Here is a 24211-nt window from a genome sequence, read left to right as displayed (position 1 = left end):
ATATATATATATTAATCAGTGTGTATATATATATGTATACACACATATGCACACCAACACATACACATATGTATGCACAGAAAAAGTCTGGAAGAGTTTACAGGAGCTTCCTCTGATTCAAAGGCTCAAGGATATCCTTACATTTTCCTAATGTCTCTAAATATTCTTTTCAAGAAAACTCAAAGTACTTTTACAATCAGAATAAAAAACTATTTTTAAAACCATTACGTATATACACGGCCTTCCCTAATAGCTCAGTTGGTAAAGAATCCGCCTGCAATGCAGGAAACCTGGGTTCGATCACTGGGTTGGGAAGATCCCCAGGAGAAGGGAAAGGCTACCTACTCCATTATTCTGGCCTGGAGAATTCCATGGACTATACAGTCCATGGGGTTGCAAAAAGTCGGACACAACTGAGCAACTTTCACTTTCACTTTCAAGTATATACATTCTATGTACTATCCACGCTTGGGAAGGAAGAGGAGAAAAGATGATACGGGCAGTGAAGTAACACTAAAAAGTTAACAAATTTTCTGACAGTCACCCATTTCCATGGAGGAAAAGATGCCATGGAATCTGTAAGAGTTTGGTTAGAGGGATCCTGACAGGATGCTATAGCTGACTGGATTCAGGACCCAAATACCTTAGGTCAAAGAAGTCCAGGGAAAGGTTACTTTTTAAAAACCCCAACTTTTTAGACCAGGTGAGGCAGATAATTACAGATGCTGAGAGGGTGAGGCAAAGAACCTGGAAAGAGAAAGAAGTTCTCAAATGACAAACAGTAGCAGGAGGAGGTGCCAATCAGACAAATAACCCACCTTAGAATATCAAATTCCAATTATCCAGAAACTTCCTATTCACCAACTAGGGCAGGTACTTCCTACATTGCTGTGTGACATTATGGCTGCTGTCTCTTTCCATTTGGTAACTGTGTTTCTGATGTGCTAGAACCTTTTCATTTATAGTACTTGTTAATCATCACACAGATGGCTCGAGTCAGGTCTGCCCAGCCTAGCTTCTGGGAAAGCTCGTGCACCCTCTACTGGTCAGCTCCACATCAGGACAAGAAGGTCTCTATCTGGAGGAGACAACTTCCTAAATTACAGGGACACACTTTTGTGTTCTCTATATAGGCAATTTCAGTGAAGAGTTTGGAAATCATTTCCTCAAACTGCCACCTTAAAGAGACAACTCCAGATTAAAATAATGCCTTCCTTTGTTAGGCCAAAGAAAAACATCACAAAAACTAAAGTGCTGTGAGAAAATATACCATCTAAAGCATTTTAAAATCAAATGACTTCAGTTTACTACATAATAAGTAAGTAAAGGTATGTAGATGACTGCCAACACTTAATATGACTATCAAGTTCCATTAGAGTTGAACTCTGGTTGAAAACCTGAGATTATTATAACAAATAATACTTGTACAGGTTTTACAACTTACAGAAGCTCTCACATTCATTTTCACACCTAATCCTTACAACAAATCTATACGCTAGGGAGGAAGGCAGGACGCATTCCTGTTATTATTGTCTTACAGATGGGACTAGAGGCTCAAAGGGATTAATGAGCTGCCTTGATCACACAGCTACAAGAACCCACACTCCAAGTTGGTCTCCTGATTCCAAATTCTATGTTCTACTCAAAACTCTATTCTACCTGAACTGCTGATCTACAATGGGCTTTCTGAAGGGTTCATATGTATTCTAGGCAGAGAAGTAAAAGGCCTAAAAACATGTTTCTATAATACATTCATTCCATTTTGTTTCAAATATTACCAAAATTTTAGCTGCTGAAGCCTAAATCTAAGGAGTTTGTGCTGTAGGCAGTGCTTTGTAAAGAACACCAGTTTAACAAGGGAAATGGATATTTTAATAAGGAATCTTACCATCTTGATGATTTCCCCCTTACACACAAACTATGAATAATGTTTTGTCAGAATGCCAAGCTAAAACTCAGTATGCTGATGGATAATCAGTGAAATTCAGCTATAATCAGAAATCCCCCAAAATGAAAAGTAAAGAAGCAATGATATTAATAAATACACTCAAACAATTACATAGTGCTGAATGTGTATGGCATTACTCTAAGTGCTTTACATACATTAACTCACTCAGTCCTCTGAAGAATCTAACAGATAAGTAAATTGAGGCACATAGAGATTAAGTAATTCTAGTTAATTAGGGTAACCAGGTTCACATAGCTAATGAGTAGTGAGACTGAGATCTGAACCCAGGCAGACTGGTACCTGAGCTCATCTTCTTAACCACTAAGGCAATGTGGCCTCTATTCAGTGGTGGTCAGTGTTGCATTTTTAAAGTAAACTTTCAATTTTAGAATGGTTTTCGATTTACAGAAAAGTTGCAGATAGTACAAAGAATTCCCATATAGCTGACATAGTTTCCCCTATTATTAAAATCTTACATTAGTATAGTGTATTTGTTACCATTAACAAGTCAATATTAACATATAATTATGAACTTAAGTTCATAACTTATTCAGATTTCCTTCATTTTACCCTAACATCCTTTTTCTCTTTCGGGTTACCATCCACGACACCACACGACACTTCGTCATCAGGTCTCCTTAGGCTCCTCGTTGGCTCTAAAGTTTCTCACACTTTGTTTTTGAAGACCTTGACAGTTTTGAGAAGTATTGATCAGTTATCTTTAGAATGCCTCCCAGTTATCTTTAGAAAAACATCATCAGATGTTTTTCCTCACGATTAGACTGAGGTGACAGGCTTTCGGGAGGAAAAAATGTCATTCTTATCACATCATATCAAGGGTACATGATATGAACATGACTTACGACTGCTGATGTTAACCTTGATAAAGTGGTGAGTTAGTGACTGACAGGTTTCTACTGTAAAGTCACGTCCCCCACTTTCCACACCATACTCTTAGGCAGGAAGTTACTATGCACAGCCAACCTTTAAGGAGGAGAGAGTTATGCTCCGCCTTCTTAAGGGTGGAGTGTCTACAGAAGTTATTTGGAATTTTTTTGCACAGATTTGTTTCTTCTTCCCCATTTATTTAATTCAACCACTTGTTTGTATCAGTATGGACTCACAGATATTTACTTTAAACTTTGGGTTATAACCCAATACTATTTGATTTTGCTGTTCAAACTTTCCTGCTGTGGCCATGAAAAACCTCTTTCAGTTGCCTCCTATATCCTTTTGACACATTCTCATCAGTGTGTTTTTGAGCACTTCCTTACTTTCTGGCACTACAAGATGTTGTAGACTCCTGTATATTCCTTGACCCAGTCCTAGAATCAGCCATTTCTCTAAAGGATGTTTGTTACTTTTATTAGAGAATGGTCTGGGCATTGGGTGTGCTCTCTGCTATTAGGTTGTCCTCACTTCTGGGCCCTCTCAAGTGACAAAGCAAGGAAATATATGTGTGTATACTACACCATGCATATACAAATATCTTTATCTACAAATGTTTCCATGTATATCCATCTGTATCTACAGTTAAGCTAAAGTAGAGTTTATACTTACGTCTCCAACTCTAATCCATTACCACCTGATCATACTAGCCTTCCACTCTTGGTTGTCTACAATCTCCCACACCAACAGTAAGAAATCTGGCTGCCATCATCCACCAGGCAGTTATTAATTGTTCAATTCCAGTACACATGTGAAGTAGTTTCAGAATTATTAACCCATATCTGTGGGAAACTTTTATCGACTAGAGGACAGTACTTATGCAGTTCCTACTGCTTTTAGTCTCGCAGCCTCAACGTCACTTAGGTCAGCAACTTTCCCTGACCCCTTTCAGTGAGGTCATTGCATACTTTTGTAATACCGCTAGATTCTTTTGTCTCAGTATGCATTATATCCTGGAACCCCCTCTTCCTCTTGTTTTTAAAATTTTGCATATATTAAATTCTACTCTTTGTGTTATAAGGCTATGTTGTTGTTGCTGTTTAATTGCTACGTCATGTCCGACTCTTTTGTGATCCTATGGACTTAGCCTGCCAGGCTCCTCTGTCTGTGGAATTCTCCAGGCAAGAACACTGGACTGGGTAGCCATTTCCCTAAGAGATCTTTCCAATCCAGGGATCGAACCTGCATCTCCTGCAGTGGCAGGTGTATTCTTTACTGCTGAACTACCAGGGAAGCTCACTGTTAAGCTATATGAGTTTTACTAAATGCATAGTGTGGGACTTTCCTGGCTGTCCACTAGTTCAGACGCCACACTCCCATGGCAGGGGGCACAGGTTCAGTTCCTAATCGAGGAACTAAGATCCTGCAAGCCATGTGCAGCACAACTGGAAGAAAGAAAAGCGTGGTGTTATGGATGCACCATCACAGTGTCACACGCAATCTCCACCCTGAAAAACCCTCTGTGCTACTTAATCAACACCTTCTCCTCCCTAAACTCTCTACAACAGTGTGTTCATGTTTACAAATTTATGCGATTCTCACTTCAATCCTGTTTCCACTTAGCAGATGACTGAAGGATATTCAGAGAGAGTAAGTGGCTTGGTCAAGACTTCAGTAACTGATGCTGCTGGTGCTGCAACTTGTGCCATCTGACCCTCAATGTCAGGCTCTTTCTACCATACGATTCTGCTTCCTTGTTTTCAGCAAGGAGGGGCATGACTGTGCACAGAGTCAAGAAGGGAAGACTGAAATGGTGGTAGGTGATCACATTTTACATTAATGGAAGCTTTTTACATTAAAAATATGAGGAAGTGGAATTCTAGTTCTGGTAATTTGGTGAACCTGATACCTCCAAAATCTTTCTGCTATTAAATATTCCTAAAAGGCTGGACAAGTACATTAGATACACCAGTAAACCAGCTAGATAGAAAGAGAAACCCTCAGAGCCAGCAAAGGTCCAAGGAGCCAAGAGAGCAATGAAGCCAGTAGTTGACCAACTCCCACAGTGTTTAAAAAACAAAATACATCACAAAAACTTATCTAAACCCAACTTTGGTTTGACATTAGAAAATATATTTATGTGATTACCACATTATCAGACTACAGGAAAACACTATATCATCACCTCAGCAGTTACAGAGAAAGTTTTTGACAAAATTCAATACCCATTCATATTTAAAAATAAAATGAACAAGACTTTTAGCAAATATGGAATGGATGAGAATTTCATTAACCTGACAAAAGGTAGCTATCGAAACCCTCTGATGTCATCCTTAATGGTGAAATATTAGAAGTATCCATTTATAAACATGAATAAGACAAAGAGGTCCACTATCACTGGTTCTATTCAACACTGCACTGGAGGTCCTGGCCAACACAGCAAAAAAAAAAAAAAAAGAGGAAAGAAGGTAAAAGAATTGTGAAGGAAGTTAACAAAACTGTCACAGTTTCCAGAGGACATGATTGGCTATGTAGAAAAATCCCCCAAACCTTACAAATAACAATTATCGCTATTAAAGATAAACATTGGCAAGCAAAAGATCAATATACAAAAACAATGTTGCTAAATATAAGATCAATATACAGACAATTGCATGTTTATATACTATCAAAAATATAGTTAGAAACTTAAAACTTAAAACTTAAACTTAAAAATATACCACTTACAATATTGACCAAAAATACACTGTACTTAGAAAGTTGCAAATTATGCAGTAAAAAAATATTATAAAATTTCATTAGTGAAAGTCACTCAGTTGTGTCCGACTCTTTGTTACCCCACGGACTATACAGTCCCATGGAATTCTCCAGGCCAGAACACTGGAGTGGGTAGCCTTTCCCTTCTCCAGGGGATCTTCCCAACCCAGGAAGCGAACCCAGGTCTCCCACGTTGCAGGCGGATTCTTTACCAGCTGAGCCACAAGGGAAGCCCAATAATACTGGAGTGGGTAGCCTTTCCTTTCTCCAGGGGATCATCCTGACCCAGGAATTGAACCGGGGTATCCTGCATTGCAGGCGGATTCTTTACCAACTGAGCTAAGACATTAAAAAAGATCCAAATAAATGGAGAGATATACTGTTTTCAGAGATAGGATAATTTGATATATAGTAAAGATGTCAGTTCTCCTCAAATTGACAGGTAGATTTAATGTCATCCCAACCAAAATTTCAATAAGGTTTCTGTAGAACATAAATGGATTTAAAAATGTATATGAAAGGGCAAGTGCAAATGGCAAAAAAAAAAAAAAAAAAACCCTAAGTAACACCCTCCTAAAGAAAAGCAATAAAGTAGAGGTCTTGCTCTACTAGCTCGAAAGCCTAAAAGTGGTCAGGTATTCATTAACCTGGGGATAGAAAAACAGACCAGAAAATAGAGCCTAAAAATAGACTATGAATGTAAACTTGATAAACAGAGTTAGCACTACAGATCTGTGGAGAAATGAGGACCCCCTTCGATAAATGATACTGACAAGTAGTTATCAGTGTTATGAGAAAAAAAAAAAAGACAATAAATGGGTGTTAGTTAAGGTGCTTAGTTTGGGGTAATTTGCTATGTAGCAATAGAAAATGAATGTGTGTACCAAAAGACAGGTTTAAGGTCTATAGCAGCACTTTTCTAGGAATAAAAAGCCCAAAAGAAGCAAAAGCCCAGCCAATAGAAAATGGATAAATAAACTGTAGAAAATTCACACAATGAACTACTATATATTGGTAAAAATAAATGAAGTTAACCCACAGGTACTTTGTCAAGTATAATGTTGGAAAAAAAAAAGACAACCTGTATAAGAGTACATATATGCAGTATGATTCAATTTACATGATGCTCAAAAACATTCAAACCTTAATGTTTTATTTATATTAAGAGAAAAGAGGAATCCAAGAACTGGGATTGGCACATAGACGTCAAAATTTTAGGTAATGTTCTGTCTTATTAAGGTTAATAATAGCTATCTGGGTATTCACTTTATTTATTACTTATATGTTATGCCATCTTAGCTATACATATTCTTTTTAATAAGTAAAATACTTTTTAAAATAAATAGCTTTCAAACTTCACTGTTTGAAAGCCAAAGGTCTCCCTGTTGGCTCAGTGTAAAGAATCCGTCTGCAATGCAGGGGACACAGGTTCAATCCCTGGGTCAGGAAGATCCCTTGGAGAAGGAAATGGCAACCTATTCCAGTATTCCTGGGAAATCCCATAGACAGTGGATCCTTTAAACCTAAATCTTTCTGGATTTTGCATATGAATGAATGTACTACATATTTGTACTACAATGTAGTACATCATTAAATGTACATTAATGATGTACTACATATCATTAAAATATACAGAGAAAAATAAAAACCAAATTTAAAGTTAAAAGCCTCAATTAATTTCAAAATAAATTTCCAAAAATGACTCTCACCCAAACTATACAATTAACTTGCTAACTGGTCTGCTTCACTCTTGCCCTGATGCTGTACACAACTATCTCTTAAAGGGAATATCACATCACTCTACAGAGATTTTTTTCCATCACGTTGCCATGGACCAACAAGCTCTGACCCCTGTCTATTTCTGGCTTGATTTTATTCCTCTCTTTCCACATGCCCCAGCCATAGAACAGATCCTAACATTCTCCAGCATTAATGTCTATAATGCTAATGTGTTAAGTTAATAAAATCTTTGTTTCCTTCATTGACAGCACATCAAGTATTTCCCTGCTTTCCATTTTTTCTTGGGAGTTTGGGATGCTTGTGGTTCTGCTTGCTGAAGCTGAAACTCCAATACTCTGGCCACTCTGATGTGAAGAACTGACTCACTGGAAAAGACCCTGATGCTGGGAAATACTGAAGGCGGGAGAAGGGGACAACAGAGAATGAGATGGTTGGATGGCATCACCAACTCAATGGACATGAGTTTGAGCAAGCTCTGGGAGTTGGTGATGGACAGGGAGGCCTGGCATGCTGCAGTCCATGCAGTTGCAAAGAGTCGGACACGACTGAGTGATTGAACTGAACTGAACTTGACTTTTTATTTAATATCTTTAATATTTTTTATTTAATACCTTTAATATTCAAATCATCAGAAGTCCTGTCAATTCTTTTAATATAAATATATCCTGAATCTGTTCCCTTCTTTCCATCTCTCCTCCTACCACTCTAGCTCATTTACCATCTCTTATCTGAACCAGTGCAACAGCCACCATCTCCTTGTTTCCATTCTCTTGCCACTGCAGTCTATTCTCTACACTATAGCCACAATGATCTTATTAAAACAAATTAGATCATGCTACTTTCCTTCTTCAGAGCATCCTATGGCTTCCCTTCACCATAGAATAAAATCCAAAACTCCTTACTCCCGACAAGGCATACTAGCCTTATGATAGTTTTAGAATAATCCAACATTGTTATTGCCCTGGGGACCCTGCTTTGGAACATCCCTCTGCATGAACTACTCCAACTTTAGTTCTGTGCAGATTGCCTCATCCTCATTTCAGGCTCAGTTCAAAACTCCACTCTGCAGAAAGGCCTTTCCTGACCATTCTGGGTACAGCAGGGCTCCCGACCATTCACTATCAAGCACATCCCCCTGTTTTATCTTCTTCACAGTACTTTATCACTACATGAAAATATTTTTAAAATCTATTTACTGTCTATCTCCCTGGACATGTGAGGATCTTGTTCTCTGACCAGTTAAACCCTATGCCAAAATAGTTCCTAGCACATTGTAGATGAAAATAATTACATGTTGAATGAATGACCTCTTGTGGCCTTGGTTCAAATTTTTTTGTCTCTGAGCAAATGTTTAGGTTTAATAACCAGAGTGCTTTATATATTTATTCTGTTATCCCTCTTTAAACAAAATATATGAACAAAAAGCATTTTATTAACTTCTGAACTCTTATCGCCTCTTCTTCATCTTGAAAGTATCATGGCAAGGATGGTTAAGTATTCTCAAGGCATCATATAGACACAGAATTTAAAAAAAAAGAATTAATGTTTGTTCTATGCCCCAAATTAAAAGAAGTCATTTCCTAATCTTAAGCTAGGGGTTTATGCCATTTTACCTTCAACAAGAAAATATCCACTTTATAGGGAGAACTGTTAGGGATAAAAGTTTTTTAAAAAATTATTTCTTCTTATTGGCTGGGTCTCCCTGTTGGCTCAGTGTAAAGAATCCGTCTGCAATGCAGGGACACAGGTTCAATCCCTGGGTCAGGAAGATCCCTTGGAGAAGGAAATGGCAACCTATTCCAGTATTCTTGCCTGGGAAATCCCATAGACAGCGGAGGCTGGTGGGCTAGTCCGTGGGGTTGCAAAAGAGGCAGACACAATTCAGCGAATAAAACATCATTTCTTCTTACTAATATTGTGGTTTCCTACATTTAAAGGATAAAGACTAAATATAATTCTATGTTAAAAGTACTTCAGTTCAGTTCAGTTCAGTCGCTTGGTCGTATCCGACTTGTTGCGACCCCATGAATCGCACAGCATGCCAGGCCTCCCTGTCCATCACCAACTCCCAGAGTCTACCCAAACCCATGTCCATCGAGTCGGTGATGCCATCCAGCCATCTCATCCTCTGTCGTCCCCTTCTCCTCCTGCCCCCAATCCCTCCCAGCATCAGGGTCTTTTCCAACAAGTCAACTCTTCGCATGAGGTGGCCAAAGTACTGGAGTTTCAGCTTCAACATCAGTCCTTCCAATGAACACCCAGGACTTATCTCCTTCAGGATGGACTGGTTGGATCTCCTTGCAGTCCAAGGGACTCTCAAGAGTCTTCTCCAACACCGCAGTTCAAAAGCATCAATTTTTCGGCGCTCAGTTTTCTTCACAGTACAACTCTCACATCCATACGTGACCACTGGAAAAACCATAGCCTTGACCAGACGGACCTTTGTTGGCAAAATAATGTCTCTGCTTTTTATTAGTTAATGATAATAGAATCTATACCTACATTGTTTTTAGAAGAGCCCATTCATTCAACATGGGCTTCCCTGGTAGCTCAAACGGTAAAGAAACTGCCTGCAGTAGAAGATCTGGGTTCGATCCCTGGGTTGGGAAGGTCCCCTGGAGAAGGAAATGGCAACCCACTCCAGTATTCTTGCCTAGAGAATCCCATGGACAGAGGAGCCTGATGGACTGCAGTCAATGGGGTCACAAAGAGTTGGACACGACTGAGGGACTAACATTCATTCAACATACATATGCATCCATAGCACAGTGCCTAAAATGTGGTTAATGCATATGTATGTTGAATGAATGGACCTCTCTAAACAAATGTTGGGAAGACAGACAAACAATTCTAATATAGTGCCACAGCCAGTGAATGCAGAGAAACATGAGAGAAGAGGCCACTAAGATGGAAGGGTCAGGAAAACTGTCTGAGAGGAGCTGAGATACCTGACATGTGTCTTGAGATAAATGGCTAAGAGGAGAGGAAGGGAGCTCCAGATAAGGAAAAATTTAAATGTGAAGGGACCCTGGCTTGAGCAAGGAGGAAACATGTCAGAACCACAGGAGCAAATGTGAAGGATGGGCAAAGCTGAGGCTGAAAATGTGGGCAAGATGCAGATAACAGAGTGCCCTGTATACTACACTGAGACTTACAGACTTTGTCCTATAAAGCACCTATACAGACCTTGAGGGATTGGTACATGTAGTCTCAAGATGATATTTCCCTAGGGATACTTTTTATTTTTTCAATTTGATAAAAATCTAAACAAAATTTTTTTGAACAAAAGGATACTCTGGATCATCCCTTTGATTGATTACTGTCACAAGATTTCAAATCACGTTTGTGTTTAGCACTGCACTGGCTAACAAGTAGGACTATTTGTCATTGGCACAGGTTAATGAGAGACATGGAGACTATTTTATGTAAGTGATGTCTGTCAAGTGAAGGTCAAATGAAATCTCGACACAAGGAACAAAGGAAGGTTTTTACAGTGGTTTAAACAAAGAAAAGAGGTGAAGTCACTGGGTAATCTCTTAGCCAAGGGCAGTAAGGGCAGGTCTTTCTGTAAGGAATTTATGCCCCCAGACCAGTGAAGCATGGCAGGTCCGGCAAACAGTCTCACCAGTATCAATGAATAAGCATTGTTTCATAGTTTTGTTTCATTTAATGTACAACTGTTTGAGCATTATAGTTGTTCATAAGATACAACATAAGGAGTTTATATACAGTTATATATTTGCATCTATCTAAGGTACTGAACATATTTTAAGTTCACCATAGAAAATCCTAGGTAGCTACTTAGGTTTGAGAAATTCTGCTCTGGGTGACTGGAAGCCACTGAAAGATTTAATAGGGAAATGACAGATTTGTGCTTTAGAAAAATCACTCTGGCAGCAGTGTGGAGGGTTGGAATTGAAAGTATTTAAGGCAGGCAGAGAGAAGGCTACTTAACATAATAATGTGAAAAAATGGTGAGGCCCTAAATTACTTGGGGGGGGGGGGGAATATGAAGAGGGGATAGATAACAGAATCAAAAGTACTTGGTTGAAGGCGATGGAAAAGAAGGCAGCTAGGACGACTGTCCCTTGGGTGGCTTGGTTGTGAGACCACTGAAAGACAAGCAAATGGGGGTGAAGGGAAAGGAGAAAAAAAAGATGAATTCAATTCAGCAATGATTTGAATTTCATTTCAGCCAAAGAAAATCCAGTTATCTTTTCTGGGTCTGTTTTCCCAGTGACAGCTGCATTCATGAATTACCAAATTAACTATTATAGCGCGCTCTAAAAATATACAAAGCACTCCACAGTATGCTGTAAATAAGTCATGAAAAATCAGCAAAAGCCCAGGCCCCAAAGGAAATTCAGCAGGGTTAAAAAGTTTTATCCTAAACGCTTAAAAACAGCGCATTCCCACAGTACTATACTTTTTGCCCTGTCAGTCCGATGCAATCACACCCTAGCCCATGTCTGAACAAGAGGCCACGTGGGAGTCGCTAAGGCACCGCGCTCAAGGGACTTACAGGCAAAGCAATGGGTCTCGTCCGGGACATGCTTACTGAAAACTTAGCGTGGTGAGAATGGCACACCTCAGTGACACAGCCCCTGAGGATATGACAGGAAACCTGACCCGACCGGGAGGGCCACTCACAAAGTTATCTTAGAGGAGTCAACGTGGAACATCTTAGGCAGTCTAACAACAATGTAAATATTTCATATTTCATTCCCCAACAAAGAGGAGGGGGAAAAGGAGAGAAGGAAGGAAAATGCAGCAATTATCGCAAAGCCAGCCCGAGTGTCCACGGGCCACGGAGGGGCGGGCCTCTAGAAAAGAGTAATTCAACTCTGGTAGTAATGCCAGCATTTTCACCACTAACTCACAATTACAAAGCATAGTGTTCAAAGACCCAAAATGTTTAACCATCCACAACATCCAACGTTATGACTGAGGGGAAAGCCGAGGGCGTACCTTTCTTTTCCACAGGACGCTGCCTTGTGGGGGGTGGAGGGGCGGTCGCACACGACCCAGCCCCACTCTCGGCACCCAGCCAGGGCTCCCAGAGCGAAAGTCGGGGACTGAGAAGCGTGGGGGTGCAGGGACGGACCCCTGAGTGCACGGAGGAAACACGGAACAGAGACCAAGAGATGGCAGCACAGCGCCCCCACAATCCTCCCCAGGCTTCGCGAACAGAGCCGGAAACCCACGCCAACGCTACGGCGCAGCCTCCGCCCGGCCAGAAGAAGCGGGGTGAGGCGGGGTGAGGCGGGGTGAGGCGGGGCCAGGCGGGGTGAGGCGGGGCCGCGGCGGGCTGGAGGCGGGGCCGCGGCGGGCTGGAGGCGGGGCCGCGGCGGGCTGGAGGCGGGGCCGCGGCGGGCTGGAGGCGGGGCCGCGGCGGGTTGGAGGCGGGGCCGCGGCGGGCTGGAGGCGGGGCCGCGGCGGGCTGGAGGCGGGGCCGCGGCGGGCTGGAGGCGGGGCCGCGGCGGGCTGGAGGCGGGGCCGCGGCGGGCTGGAGGCGGGGCCGCGGCGGGCTGGAGGCGGGGCCGCGGCGGGCTGGAGGCGGGGCCTGGGCAAGGGCTCGTTCCCCCTTGCCTGATGGGTATTGTAGTTCTGGGTACAAGCCAGGCTCCCTCTGCGGACACTGGGAACTACGTTTCCCGGCAAGAGAACGGCTTCGGTAGACCGCGCGTTAAGTACGTTGCAGTGTCTGCAGCTGGGTCCGGAGCTGGAGAGCGTTAGCGGGGCCAGCCCGGAAGGGGGTTTCTTTTCCTGCCCAATCTCCACTCTCCGGCAGCCCCGGCTCTGTCTTTCCTCGCCCCACAGTTGTGCGCTTCCGGCCCCGGCTCCCGGTGTCAGTTTTTCTGGGTTCCTCGAGGAGTTGGGGCCAGGAGGTTCGGAGATAGTGGCCGCTTCCCGGCGCGGGAGTAAGGGGCGCGCCCCTCTTCCGCTCTGCCAGTCCCGCGCCGGGCCCGCGCCTCCATGGGCCCAAGCCAGAAGCCCAATGTGTGCGGCCGGCTCAGTCGCCGGGCGCTGGGCTTTTTCTCGCGCGACGCGGGCATGGTGCAGAGGACGAACCTGGGCATCCTGCGGGCGCTGGTGTGCCAGGTGACCGCCTGCAGGCCGGGAGGGGAACGAAGGACAGCGGGGCGACGCGGGTGGGGGGCGCAGGGGAGGGTCAAGCTTACTGCTAGGGTACAGTTTTTACGCAATATAGTTCCCTTTTAAGAAGATAGCAAGTGACGGGCAGGGCGGTCGCGGCCTTGAAACTGGGGGATTAGTAAATAGCCATTAGCAGAACCATCACATGCTTTTAGACTTTCTTGTATCTTGCAAACAATTTTTCTAAAAATTGATTACCCCGCTTAAGCCAAAATGTGAGGGCAGAGTGAGGAAGAATTGAACATACTATTTTTTAAGAACGTACTTGAAATTACTTTGAAAACTGTAAATTTAAATATACAATTTAAGGTTGGTGCACAGAAACTTATGAGTTATTTCCTAAACCGAAATTCATTGTGTTTTTCAGGAAAGTACTAAATTTAAGAATGTTTGGACAACTCATTCCAAATCACCTATAGCCTATGAGAGAGGAAGAATATATTTTAACAATTATCGGTGCTGTGTCAGCAGGTATCTTGGTGAAAATTTTTTATGTAATTCATTTGACTGTTGACCTTTAATTTTTATAGAAACACATGCCTTCATTAGTGCTTAGTGTAACAGAGAATGGAAAAATGGGTTCAAATAAGGGTAGGGTATAAAATGCATGTAATTTAACATCTTGTTAAACCTAAAGGCTGAGGTTTCATCTGTGTAAATACCAATTTAAAGAGAATTTATAATGCAGGCAAAATGACAGATTGCTGAGTACAGTGTAGTATTTTATTCTTCCTAAGGGATACCAGATGTCAGAAAATCCAAGTACCTACTAATTAGATGCTGTTTTAGAGAAGAATTTCTGTATTTTGTTTTGAAAGTACTTGCCTTTGTTTTAAAAGAAAATTTTCACACTTGCTCATGTAGTATATATATAGTACATATATAAATAGTATAGTGAACCCCCCATACATTCATTATCTAGACTCTAAACAAGATTTTGCCACATTTGCTTATCTGTCCCCATCTCCTTTTCCTTTATACCTTTGCTAAATGTTTTAAAGCATATTCCAAACATGCTGTACTTAAGTTTGCTCCTCTAAAAAAGTACGGTTATTTTCTTTTTTAACAGCTTAATAATTCACCTATTTAAAACATATAATTCAATGTTTACATCCTTGAAATTCATATTCAGTGAAAATGATTTGATGAACCATTGATGGTTTGGAAAAGACCCTGATACTGAGAGGGATTGGGGGCAGGAGGAGAAGGGGACAACAGAGGATGAGATGGCCGGATGGCATCACTGACTCGATGGACATGGGTTTGGGTAGACTCCAGGAGTTGGTGATGGACAGGGAGGCCTGGCATGCTGCGATTCATGGGGTCGCAAAGAGTCGGACAAGACTGAGCGACTGAACTGAACTGATGGTTCATATAGGCTACCATCACTACAGTTAATTTTAGAACATCTTCATTACCTCACAAAACCCCAAAACACTCTACCCTTTAGCTGTCACCACCATACCTTCACCACCCTCAGCCCTGTGCACCTGCTAGGCTACTTTGTTTCTATAGGTTCAACCATTGTGGACATTTCAAAAAAATTGAATGATGTAATACTTGATTTGTGTGTGTGTTTGTGTGTGACTTTTTTTTGGTGACTGGCTTCTTAGTAGATTACCAGTTTATTATAAAACTTTATAACACAGGAACAGCCAGATGGAAGAGATGCATAGGGCAAGGTATGTGGGAAGGAGCACAGAAATTCTATGCCCTCTGAGCATGTCACTCTTCCTGAATCTTCAAGTGTTCACCAGCCCAGAAGCATTTCTCCTTTTCTAAAGTATATATTACATGCCATACATTTCCCTCTAAGCACTGTTTTTCCTGCATCTGACAAATGTTGAAACATTGTATATTCGATGTAAAATTTCTGGAGACATTTTTCTACTTTTTCCTTTGTGTGCGCTCAGTCCCTCAGTTGTGCTGTCTGCTCAGCCATGTCCCACTATGCAAGAATACTGGAGTGGGTTGCCATTTCCTGCTCCAGGGGATCTTCCCTACCCAGGGATCAAACCTGCACCTCCTTCGTTGGCAGGTGGATTCTTTACCACTAAGCCAGACCCCTGTGTCAATTAGAAATGTGTCATTTAAGCTCTAAATATTTTGAGATTTTACAGCTATCTGTTATTGGTATCTAACCTAAATCCATTGTGGTCTGAGACCATATTTTATATTTTTTTCTAGTCTTTTAAATTCTAGTATTTTATGACCCAGAGTGTAGTCTGTCATGGTGAACTCTTCACATGGGCTTGAGAAGAATGTATTGTTGCTGAAGTAGTCTAAAGATGTCAGTTTGAGCCAGCTGATTGTCAGTACTGGTCAGTTCAACTATATTCTTACCGACTCTACTTGTTGGATCTGTCAGATACTGACAGGTTGTTTTGAAGTCTCTAACTATAATGGTGGATTTGTCTGTTTCTCCTTGTATTCTATCATTTTTGTCTCAATATTTTGACATTCTGTTGTTAGATGCATTTACATTATATAATTCTACTCTTTATCCCTGATAATTTCCAGTGTGGAAGTCTACTTTGTCTGAAATTAATATGGCTACTCCAGCTTGCCTTTTTTTTTTCCTTAAGTTAGTATTTGCATGGTATATCTTTCTCCATCCCTTTGCTTTTAATGTATCTGTGTCTTTATATTTAAAGTGGGTTACTTGTATATAACATATATTCAAGTCTTGTTTTTTATTCACTCTATCAGTTTGTCTTCTGACAGGTATATTTTAGACCATTCACATTTAAAGTGATCATTGATATAATTGGTTTGATACCTCCCACATTTGTTTTGTTCTCTTTCTTCTTCTTTTGGTATTCTCATTATATGTACATTACACATTTTCTAATTATCCCACAGTCCTTAGATGTTCTATTCTTTTTTTTTTAATCCTTTTTTCTTTCTGGTTTGGGAAGTTTCCTTTTTTATCTTTTTCATCTACTAGTTTTCTACTACTAGTTGAAAGAAAGGATCTCTTTAACTAATTTTCATTTCACAATGTTGGAATAACAGATTATGAAGGTGGAATTCAACAGAGTTATTGGTAGTAAATGTTAAAAGGTAAAGAAGCAATTCAATATGCTCTAATTTTGGAAAATGATCTGCAGGTGGGTATAAGTATATAAAGAAAAAGTAGAGTGAAATGAGCCAAAATATTAATAACTGAACCAAAATATTAATATTGGATAGTTTTGTGCTTTTATAATTTATTACATATTTGATATTTTTTCTATGAATGTGTATTATGAATTTTGTGATTAAAAAATAATGTTGACATTTAGTTAAGAAGAGGAAAGCAAAGCAGCAAGTTGTATTTTTGGTGTTCCTAATCTCTGAATTAAAAAAATCGCTGAAATCCAAGCAAACGCTATCTTATTTATGAAGAGGAATAATCTTTTTTCCCCCCAGTGTTGCATCAGAGCCACGAAAACTTTATGAAATGCCAAAATGTTCCAAATCAGAAAAAATAGAAGATGCTTTATTATGGGAATGCCCAGTGGTAAGATTTGCTTTTGTAGTATGTTTCTAAAACATTTGTAGTCTAGAACTGCTTATTGTTAATATATTGTATAAAGAAATAAAACATTTTAAGTATCATAGTGATTCTTAAACCTTGAAAGGAAGCAAAAAGCATATTTTTTATTTTTATTTTTCTTCATGAAGTAACTTCTGTCTTAAAAAATTATATGTTAATACTATGAATATACTTTTAACTTTTAATACCATTTTTAAATCTTGAAAACTAGAAAGTGTTGTGCACTGATTAAAGGTTTCATAAGCAATATATGCTAATTTGTAGTTATTCTCAGTGTTTAAGAGATTATTCTACTTAATATATTGAGACAATAAAATATTTAGGGCAGCAGTTATGTTTCATGACTCTGAAAGTGGATTCTTAATGTGTTTCCTCTATTAATCTTCTTAGGAAATAATAAGATAAAAATGAAAAATAAAATAATAGATAAGCTCATTCCATCAGATCCATATTGCCCCTGTATATATTTTTCAGAACACTTTTTTCATAAGATATAACATCTTATCCTTGCTAGAGGAGTTGGGAAGCAAATTTATTTGTAGAATTACTTCACAGAGCCTTTAATACTATTAATACTTATAATAATACTAATGTGCATGGTTATTGTCAAACCATTTTCCCAACTCTTTTGATCATAGAACTTCCTATTTTGAGTTATATTTCTAAATATTAATTTTCCATGGGATCAGTGTTGTAAGAAACATTTAAGGAGTACTGCAGCAAGTTAATCCAGTCTTTCAATCTGGCTGTTTTGTTTTTTAGGAAAAATAGAATATATGACCAAAAATAATGTTTAAAGTTAATAGACCATGCTTTGCATTTATTATTAAAATTCTTTAAAAGGAAAAAAAAAAGATTTCTTTGTACATAAAATTGTGATTTTTCTCTGGACAGTTATTGTCTTTTCATTGAAATTTTCCTTTTTCAAAATAAGAAGCTTTAAATCTACATTTTCTTCCCCAACTCCTTATTGAAAGTTAAAAATAACTATTGTGCCCCCAACATCTAAAGTGTTCTAATCCACTTTCATTGATGAGGGGAAGAGGATGACAGATTTCTTAATTGAGAAAAATTTTGAAAGACATCAATGCAAAGCAACACAAATTTAGAGCAATCTTTGCAAAAATAAAGTTTCTAGTAACCTAATTCCTAATCTCACTTCTCTTTGAACGTTTTGTTCTTCTTTGAAGTGAACCAAGATTTTCCATTGAGAAAAACAGCAAAACATATAGTATTGTTGTTAATATACTGATTGTGAAACTAAATTTAAACTAGCACCCTGCTCTTCTGAGACAGTGTGTGAAATACAACTTGTAGTTTAGGCAAATAGCTCAAACCTATAGGTTTGCTACCTAATTTTTTTTTTTAATAGGCAAGATATAGGTGATACATTTTTTAAAACTTTAAAAATTCCTTGAGATAATACTTATGCAAGACATCAAAGAATAAAAAAAATTAACATCATTGCCTGTGATTTTAGTGTAAGACTTAAGTAGCTAATAAGTTTAAACACACACACACAACCAAGAAACAAATGCACACAAAAACCTTGTTTCTTTCCCTAACATTTGAAAGAGGAGACAAATCTTAAGGCGTGTAAGTAAAATAAATGTGCCTGCATTCTTTTCTATTCACTTTTCAGCCTAAGCAACATTAGACTAGTTTTAACTTCTCTATTCTTAACTTTCATCTTTGAACTTACTTTTTATTCTACAAATCAAAGTAGAACCCTTGGCTTCTCTTTCTCTTCCTGCCTTAGACTTCCACCCTAAGGCGGCTCCTCAGTGGCAGATGTGCCCTTTTGAGGGGTAGTTCATTGGAGTCAGGGATTATTTTTAAAACTAGGTCCATCTCTGTTCTTCTTTGGCTGCTTTGATTCTGGATGTTAGCTTTCCATTTGGAGTTGGAGTAGAGCCACAGTGACTAGTGGGATAACTTGCTTTTTCCCCATTTGAATTTCTATCAGTAAGAAAACAAGTCTCGGAATAAAGAAACATCTGTTCTAGGAAATGACTCTTAATTGCTTATGCTATCGAATGTTATACTTGGTTTTAAGAACTGTTGTCCTAGCAGCATCATTAGTGTTACTTGTATTATTGTTATTATGACGATGATTGACTAACATTTGTTGAATACTTAATGATTAACAATTAATAAATAATAATTATTTCTGGAGAGGAAATGGCAACCTATCCAGTATTCTTGCCTGGAAAATCCCATGGAAAGAGGAGCCTGGCAGGCTACGGTCCATGGGGTCGCAAAAGAGGCACAATTTTGGTGACTAAATGAAAAATAATTATTTCAGGTACTGTTTAAATACTCTATTTGAATAAGATGACTTAATAAATTAATAATGAAAATCATTTTTCACAATTTTAATCTTTCCTCATTTATTTTTGCATTTACATTTCTTTTTAAAATTTACTTGTTTGACTATTTGTTTAGCTGTTTTCTTTGGATATGGATTACTATAGATTGTTCATGATCAAGCAGTTTCAGTTTTATCTCTTTTAAGGGAGAAATGCTTCCCAATCCATCAGATTATAAATCCTCACTCATAGCACTGACTGCTCATAATTGGCTACTTCGTATATCAGCAACTACGGGAAAAGTCCTTGAGAAAATATATCTTGCTTCATATTGCAAATTCAGGTATTAACTGTGACTCTATTGCTTAAAATTTGATTATGAAAAATTGAGACTTATGACTTAGGATATTTCAAGATTTTTTTTTTAAGTTTTCCATTGTATATGTGGATCTCAGTTTATAAATCTATTTATCTCTCCTCATGACTGCTTTTGAAAATCTAAGGATGGAGACCCTCTGTCATTTATCTTTGTATTCCTCATAAGTAACTAACCTCTAGTAGTTGTCAGATACCCTTTTTTAAAACAATTTACTTTTTACAAATAGTATTTTTTATGTGGGATGTAATTTTGGTAGATTTTTCTGAAAACTAGTCTGTTGCAGTTAAATTACCAGCTTAGTATAATCTAAGAACTGTTACTTATAAACTCATAGTTTTATAAATTAGATGTAATTTTTTGGAATGAATATAAACATGCAAAATGTGAGTTTAACATTTTTAATGTTTTTTGTAGCTTCTGTTTTACATCAGGAATGGTTTTGGTTTTCTAAGTTTTGAATATTGACAGATCAAGCACAATTTTTATTCATTGAGACTCCAGAAGGATTAAAATTATTTATATATATAAATAGGAATAAATGAGGAATATATGAGGATCTTCAAGGAATTCTTTTGTTTATTTTTTAAAATAAATTACTTTTATAATTTAAATAACTGCAAAACTGTTCACTTATAAAATATATATTTTATTTTGATTTGAAGTGTAAGGAAACTGACCCAAATGAGTAAACTTCTCTTTATTCTTTTAAAAGATACTTGAGCTGGGACACTCCTCAGGAAGTCATTGCTGTCAAGTCAGCTCAGAACAAATGTTCAACACTGGCCCGACAGGTAGACATCTTTAAAAATTCAGTAAAATAAAGAATTTGTTTTCAGAGGAACTTGTCTGAAAATTTGTTATGAGAGAACTAATAATCTTTGATTTCTGAAGCATGCTATCAAAATTGTTTACCACAAATTTAAAATATTCTCTTCAAGCCACTCTGGGGAAGTACAACAGATTACTTTCCGTTCCATAGCAGAAAAATATTCACTAAACCTTATTCTACAAAGTGAAGAAGCTACCTTCTTCAAGCAGAGAAATCACTCAAGTTTTAACTGTTGATATTTTTTCTATTTCATTTAGCCATGTTAGTGTAATCCTAAATGATATGACCATGATAATGCTGTGTCTTTTGATTAGGCTCTTGATGATTAGAATTCCAGTTTATGATATAAATTAAATTGTGTTATATTATAATCCAATCTATTAATATATATTATAACATGATCTATTACATAGTACATACATACATTTTGTTATATAGTATATAAATTATGTTTTTTACAAAATATATTATGTTGTTAAATGTTACAGGTATGCTTGCTTTAATAGATTTTTGAGTGTATGTGTATTTTGTAGTCTCTGAAGGGCTAAAGGTTTAGTGGACATATTTTGAACATGTAGGCTTTCCTATTTAAGTAACTTTTCAATTTGATAGAGGGTGGTTTTCACTTCATGAAAACAGAGTGTTTTTATTTTTTTAATTAAAAATTTTTTATAAAAAATTTTCATAGAAGTATAGTTGTTGTACAGTATTATAGGTGTACAATATAATGATTCATGATTTTTCAAGGTTACATTCCATTTATGTGCTCATACACTCAGTTGTGTCTGTTTGTGATCCCATAGACTGTTTAGCCCCGTGGGGGCCTCTGTCTGTGGGATTCTCCTGGCAAGAATACTGGAGTGGGCTGCCATTTCCTCTTGCAGGGGATCTTCCCCACCCAGGAATTGAACCCACGTCTCTTATGTCTCCTGCATTAGCAGGCAGATTCTTTACCCCTAGTGCCACCTGGGGAGCCCATATCCCATCTATAGCTATTATAAAATATTGGGTTATTCCCCGTGTTGTACAGTATATCCTTGTAGCTTGTTTTAGACACAGTAGTTTGTACCTCTTAATGCCCTAATTCCTGTTCCCTTTACCCACTGGTAACCACTAAGAAAACAGTGGTTTTAATATATTCTTGAGAGCTGTCTGTGATTTTAGTCTTTCCTTTTAGGCAGGCATTCAACAGCCTGTTTTGCTGTACCTTGCAGTGTTCCATGTGCTACCTTTTTCACTCATAGGGATTCTGGAGATCAACAAAAAGGTAAGAACTCATTTCTGATTTAATTATATTATTAATTCTTTGACATTAAGATGTAATATTATTGTTTAATTGTTTATTAGGTATTTGGTAAAGTTTTTAATTAGGAAGTTAAAAGCAGCTGCCCAGATCCTAAAGGCAGTAAATGGAGAAACTGGAAGTTGAACTTATATTTGACTCCAGAGATTAAACCAAATTTTAGAATAGAGTGGCTACTTTATTTTAGCATTCATTATTTGAAAATACATTTGAATTGCACAAATCCTTCTTTACAAAGTGGGAAACAAGGATCAGGGAATAGAAAGTCCTGGGCTAGTCAAAAACAAAGCAAACCATAATTATCCTTTTAAGAGATGACAAAAAACACAACTCATGAATGTAATTGTTCTCTTTGTGCTTGTGGATTAATTGTGTATACTTATTACAGTCTACAACAGGAATGTAGTCATAAATTGTTTCTATTTATTCTTACATGTTCAAAATAATCATCTGAGGGATTTGATTTTGATTGTGGTTACTTGAAACGAAAGTACATCTTTCACTTACCATGCATAGTAAGACTACCCAGGGACCAGGTTCAGAATGTACTTTAATCTCTTTGCTGGGGTAGTAAACCTTTACTAAGTGATTTATCGTGAGTAGAAACAGAAACAGATTTTCACTTAATTTCTACTTGTTCTTTCCTTGCTATGAATATTTGTCTATGTTGGTTGGCTTTTGTTAAATATTAAAAGAGGCACAGATCGAGTTCTTTATCAGAGCTCTGTGGACATCGTAACAGGATCCAGTGCACGGAACAGACAGAGAGGGAGCAAGGAGCCAAAGCCTTACTCAAGATCAGCTAGGTTAACTGTCTCTGTATGTATTTGGTCTTTAACATGTTTGGTTTTTATATGACTAAAAAATCAAATAGTATTAAATGTTCAAAGAACAAGGTAATGATAAAATTCTTGAGTTGGCTGTTTTTTCTTAGAATTACTTTCTTAGATCCAAATCTTTCACCGCTAGCCAAGAAAGGTCCCTCTATAAATAATATTTTATAAAGAATAGGTCCCAGAATTTATTCAACCATGCAAATATTGCGTGGTAGAATTAAATGGGCTCAGTTTACACCTACATCCATAAGGAAAGGGGTTTGTTATTAAAAGATTTTGACACAACTGAAATAAATGAAAGCTGCTGCATCATTTTGAAGGATATATATTAAATGCCCATTAGTACTTCAGTTTGAGACCCTAGGGGGTTACCACTCACCCCTAATAATACCTTAGCTGCAAGTTCCTAAATTATAATGAAGTTGGAATGTTAGGCAGCAGTGTTGTAGTGGTAAACTGAATATTAAACAGATACACATACCACAGTGAAAACTCAGAGGATTGGCCTTCTGGTCTTTTCTCAGGTGATGTCTACCTTTCCCCTCAGATTTTCGGGAACGTCACAGATGCCACCTTGTCTCATGGAATACTGATTGTGATGTACAGCTCGGGACTGGTCAGACTTTATAGCTTCCAAGCCATCACCAAGCAGGTAGAGAAAATTCAAATTTGCCGTATTCAGATTAACTTGAGATTTGGATGGAGGTATGATTTTTTTTTAATGAGATGTTTTTAACGTAAGGCTCTAGTGTAGATTTCAGCTCCACAAAACTGTACAAATGCAGAAAGGCAAAGTAACCTTTAACAGAGGGGTGGGAAGATAAATAGAAAGGCCCTTGAATAAATAAAGACATTTTCTCTGTCATATACATGTGAATTTGATTTTTTTAATCTCTCAACAGACAGCAAATAAGTAGGTGCTAAAGCCACCATTTTTGTTTTGTTTTGTTTTTAGTTCATGCAACAGAAACTTGACTTAGGGTGTGCATGCAGATGGGGTGGGACTACTGGAACTGTAGGAGAGGCTCCCTTTGGCATTCCTTGTAATATTAAAATCACAGGTATGGCTACAATATAGTACTTTTTTCACCTTAAAAATTAAGTGGTCGTATTAATAGTGATTAATTGTAATCATCCAAATGTTTTTTTCCTAAATTCAATTCATTTTGCTCCTATGCAGAGTATTTCTTGCTATTGCATAAATGTTCACAGAAATCTGTTATTCACTGAAATAAAGGCCTGGGGATGCTGGACCTTGCTTGGCCAGAGATCTGTAACCTTTGGCAAGTGACTTTACCTTTCTGGTCTTGATTTCCTTATCTATAGAATAATAAGTTGCAGCAAATGATGATACCTTAGCTCCTTTAGAACTTCAAATTTTACAATTCTGTGAAATTTACCCAACTTAAAGATCAACAAGGCACAAAAAAAGAAAATTATATACAATTTTATAAATATAATAAAAATGTTCTACATTTAATTAGCTTATCAAATTCAGCAGTTTGTTGAAAAGAAAACTGCTACAAAA

General features: G+C 38.1%; 3 protein-coding genes across 7 annotated transcripts in view; 1 reads left to right on the top strand and 2 right to left on the bottom strand.

Annotated features, from left to right (window-relative positions):
- Positions 1-12549, bottom strand: part of METTL8 (methyltransferase 8, tRNA N3-cytidine) — an 81750-nt gene extending 69201 nt beyond the window's left edge. The window contains exon 1 of one of the 4 annotated variants that reach the window (XM_061135110.1): positions 12302-12549. The gene's annotated coding sequence lies outside the window, so the exon portion shown is untranslated. Of the gene's footprint in view, positions 1-818; positions 935-12301 lie in introns of those variants that run through there. The other 3 variants (XM_061135106.1, XM_061135108.1, XM_061135107.1) reach the window with 3 other exon arrangements.
- Positions 12545-13311, bottom strand: LOC133050997 (basic proline-rich protein-like). The gene is made up of 2 exons (XM_061135385.1): positions 13284-13311; positions 12545-13191 (listed from the first exon to the last, which is right to left on the bottom strand). The coding sequence occupies exons 1-2, from the start codon at positions 13309-13311 to the stop codon at positions 12545-12547; spliced, it is 675 nt and encodes a 224-aa protein (XP_060991368.1).
- The window catches only part of DCAF17 (DDB1 and CUL4 associated factor 17), a 30656-nt gene continuing 19372 nt past the window's right edge, over positions 12928-24211 (top strand). Inside the window, exons 1-8 of one of the 2 annotated variants that reach the window (XM_061135801.1) lie at positions 12928-13023; positions 13857-13960; positions 16901-16991; positions 19543-19679; positions 20428-20506; positions 21722-21811; positions 23231-23335; positions 23639-23744. In XM_061135801.1, the coding sequence (XP_060991784.1) occupies positions 16932-16991; positions 19543-19679; positions 20428-20506; positions 21722-21811; positions 23231-23335; positions 23639-23744 (577 nt within the window). In that variant the 5' untranslated portion in view covers positions 12928-13023; positions 13857-13960; positions 16901-16931. The other variant, XM_061135800.1, reaches the window with a different exon arrangement.

Source organism: Dama dama, chromosome 33 (assembly GCF_033118175.1).
Source record: "Dama dama isolate Ldn47 chromosome 33, ASM3311817v1, whole genome shotgun sequence".
NCBI classification, from domain to species: domain Eukaryota; kingdom Metazoa; phylum Chordata; class Mammalia; order Artiodactyla; family Cervidae; genus Dama; species Dama dama.
Note: the sequence above shows the minus strand (reverse complement) of the source record. Positions and strands in the feature narration are given on the sequence as shown.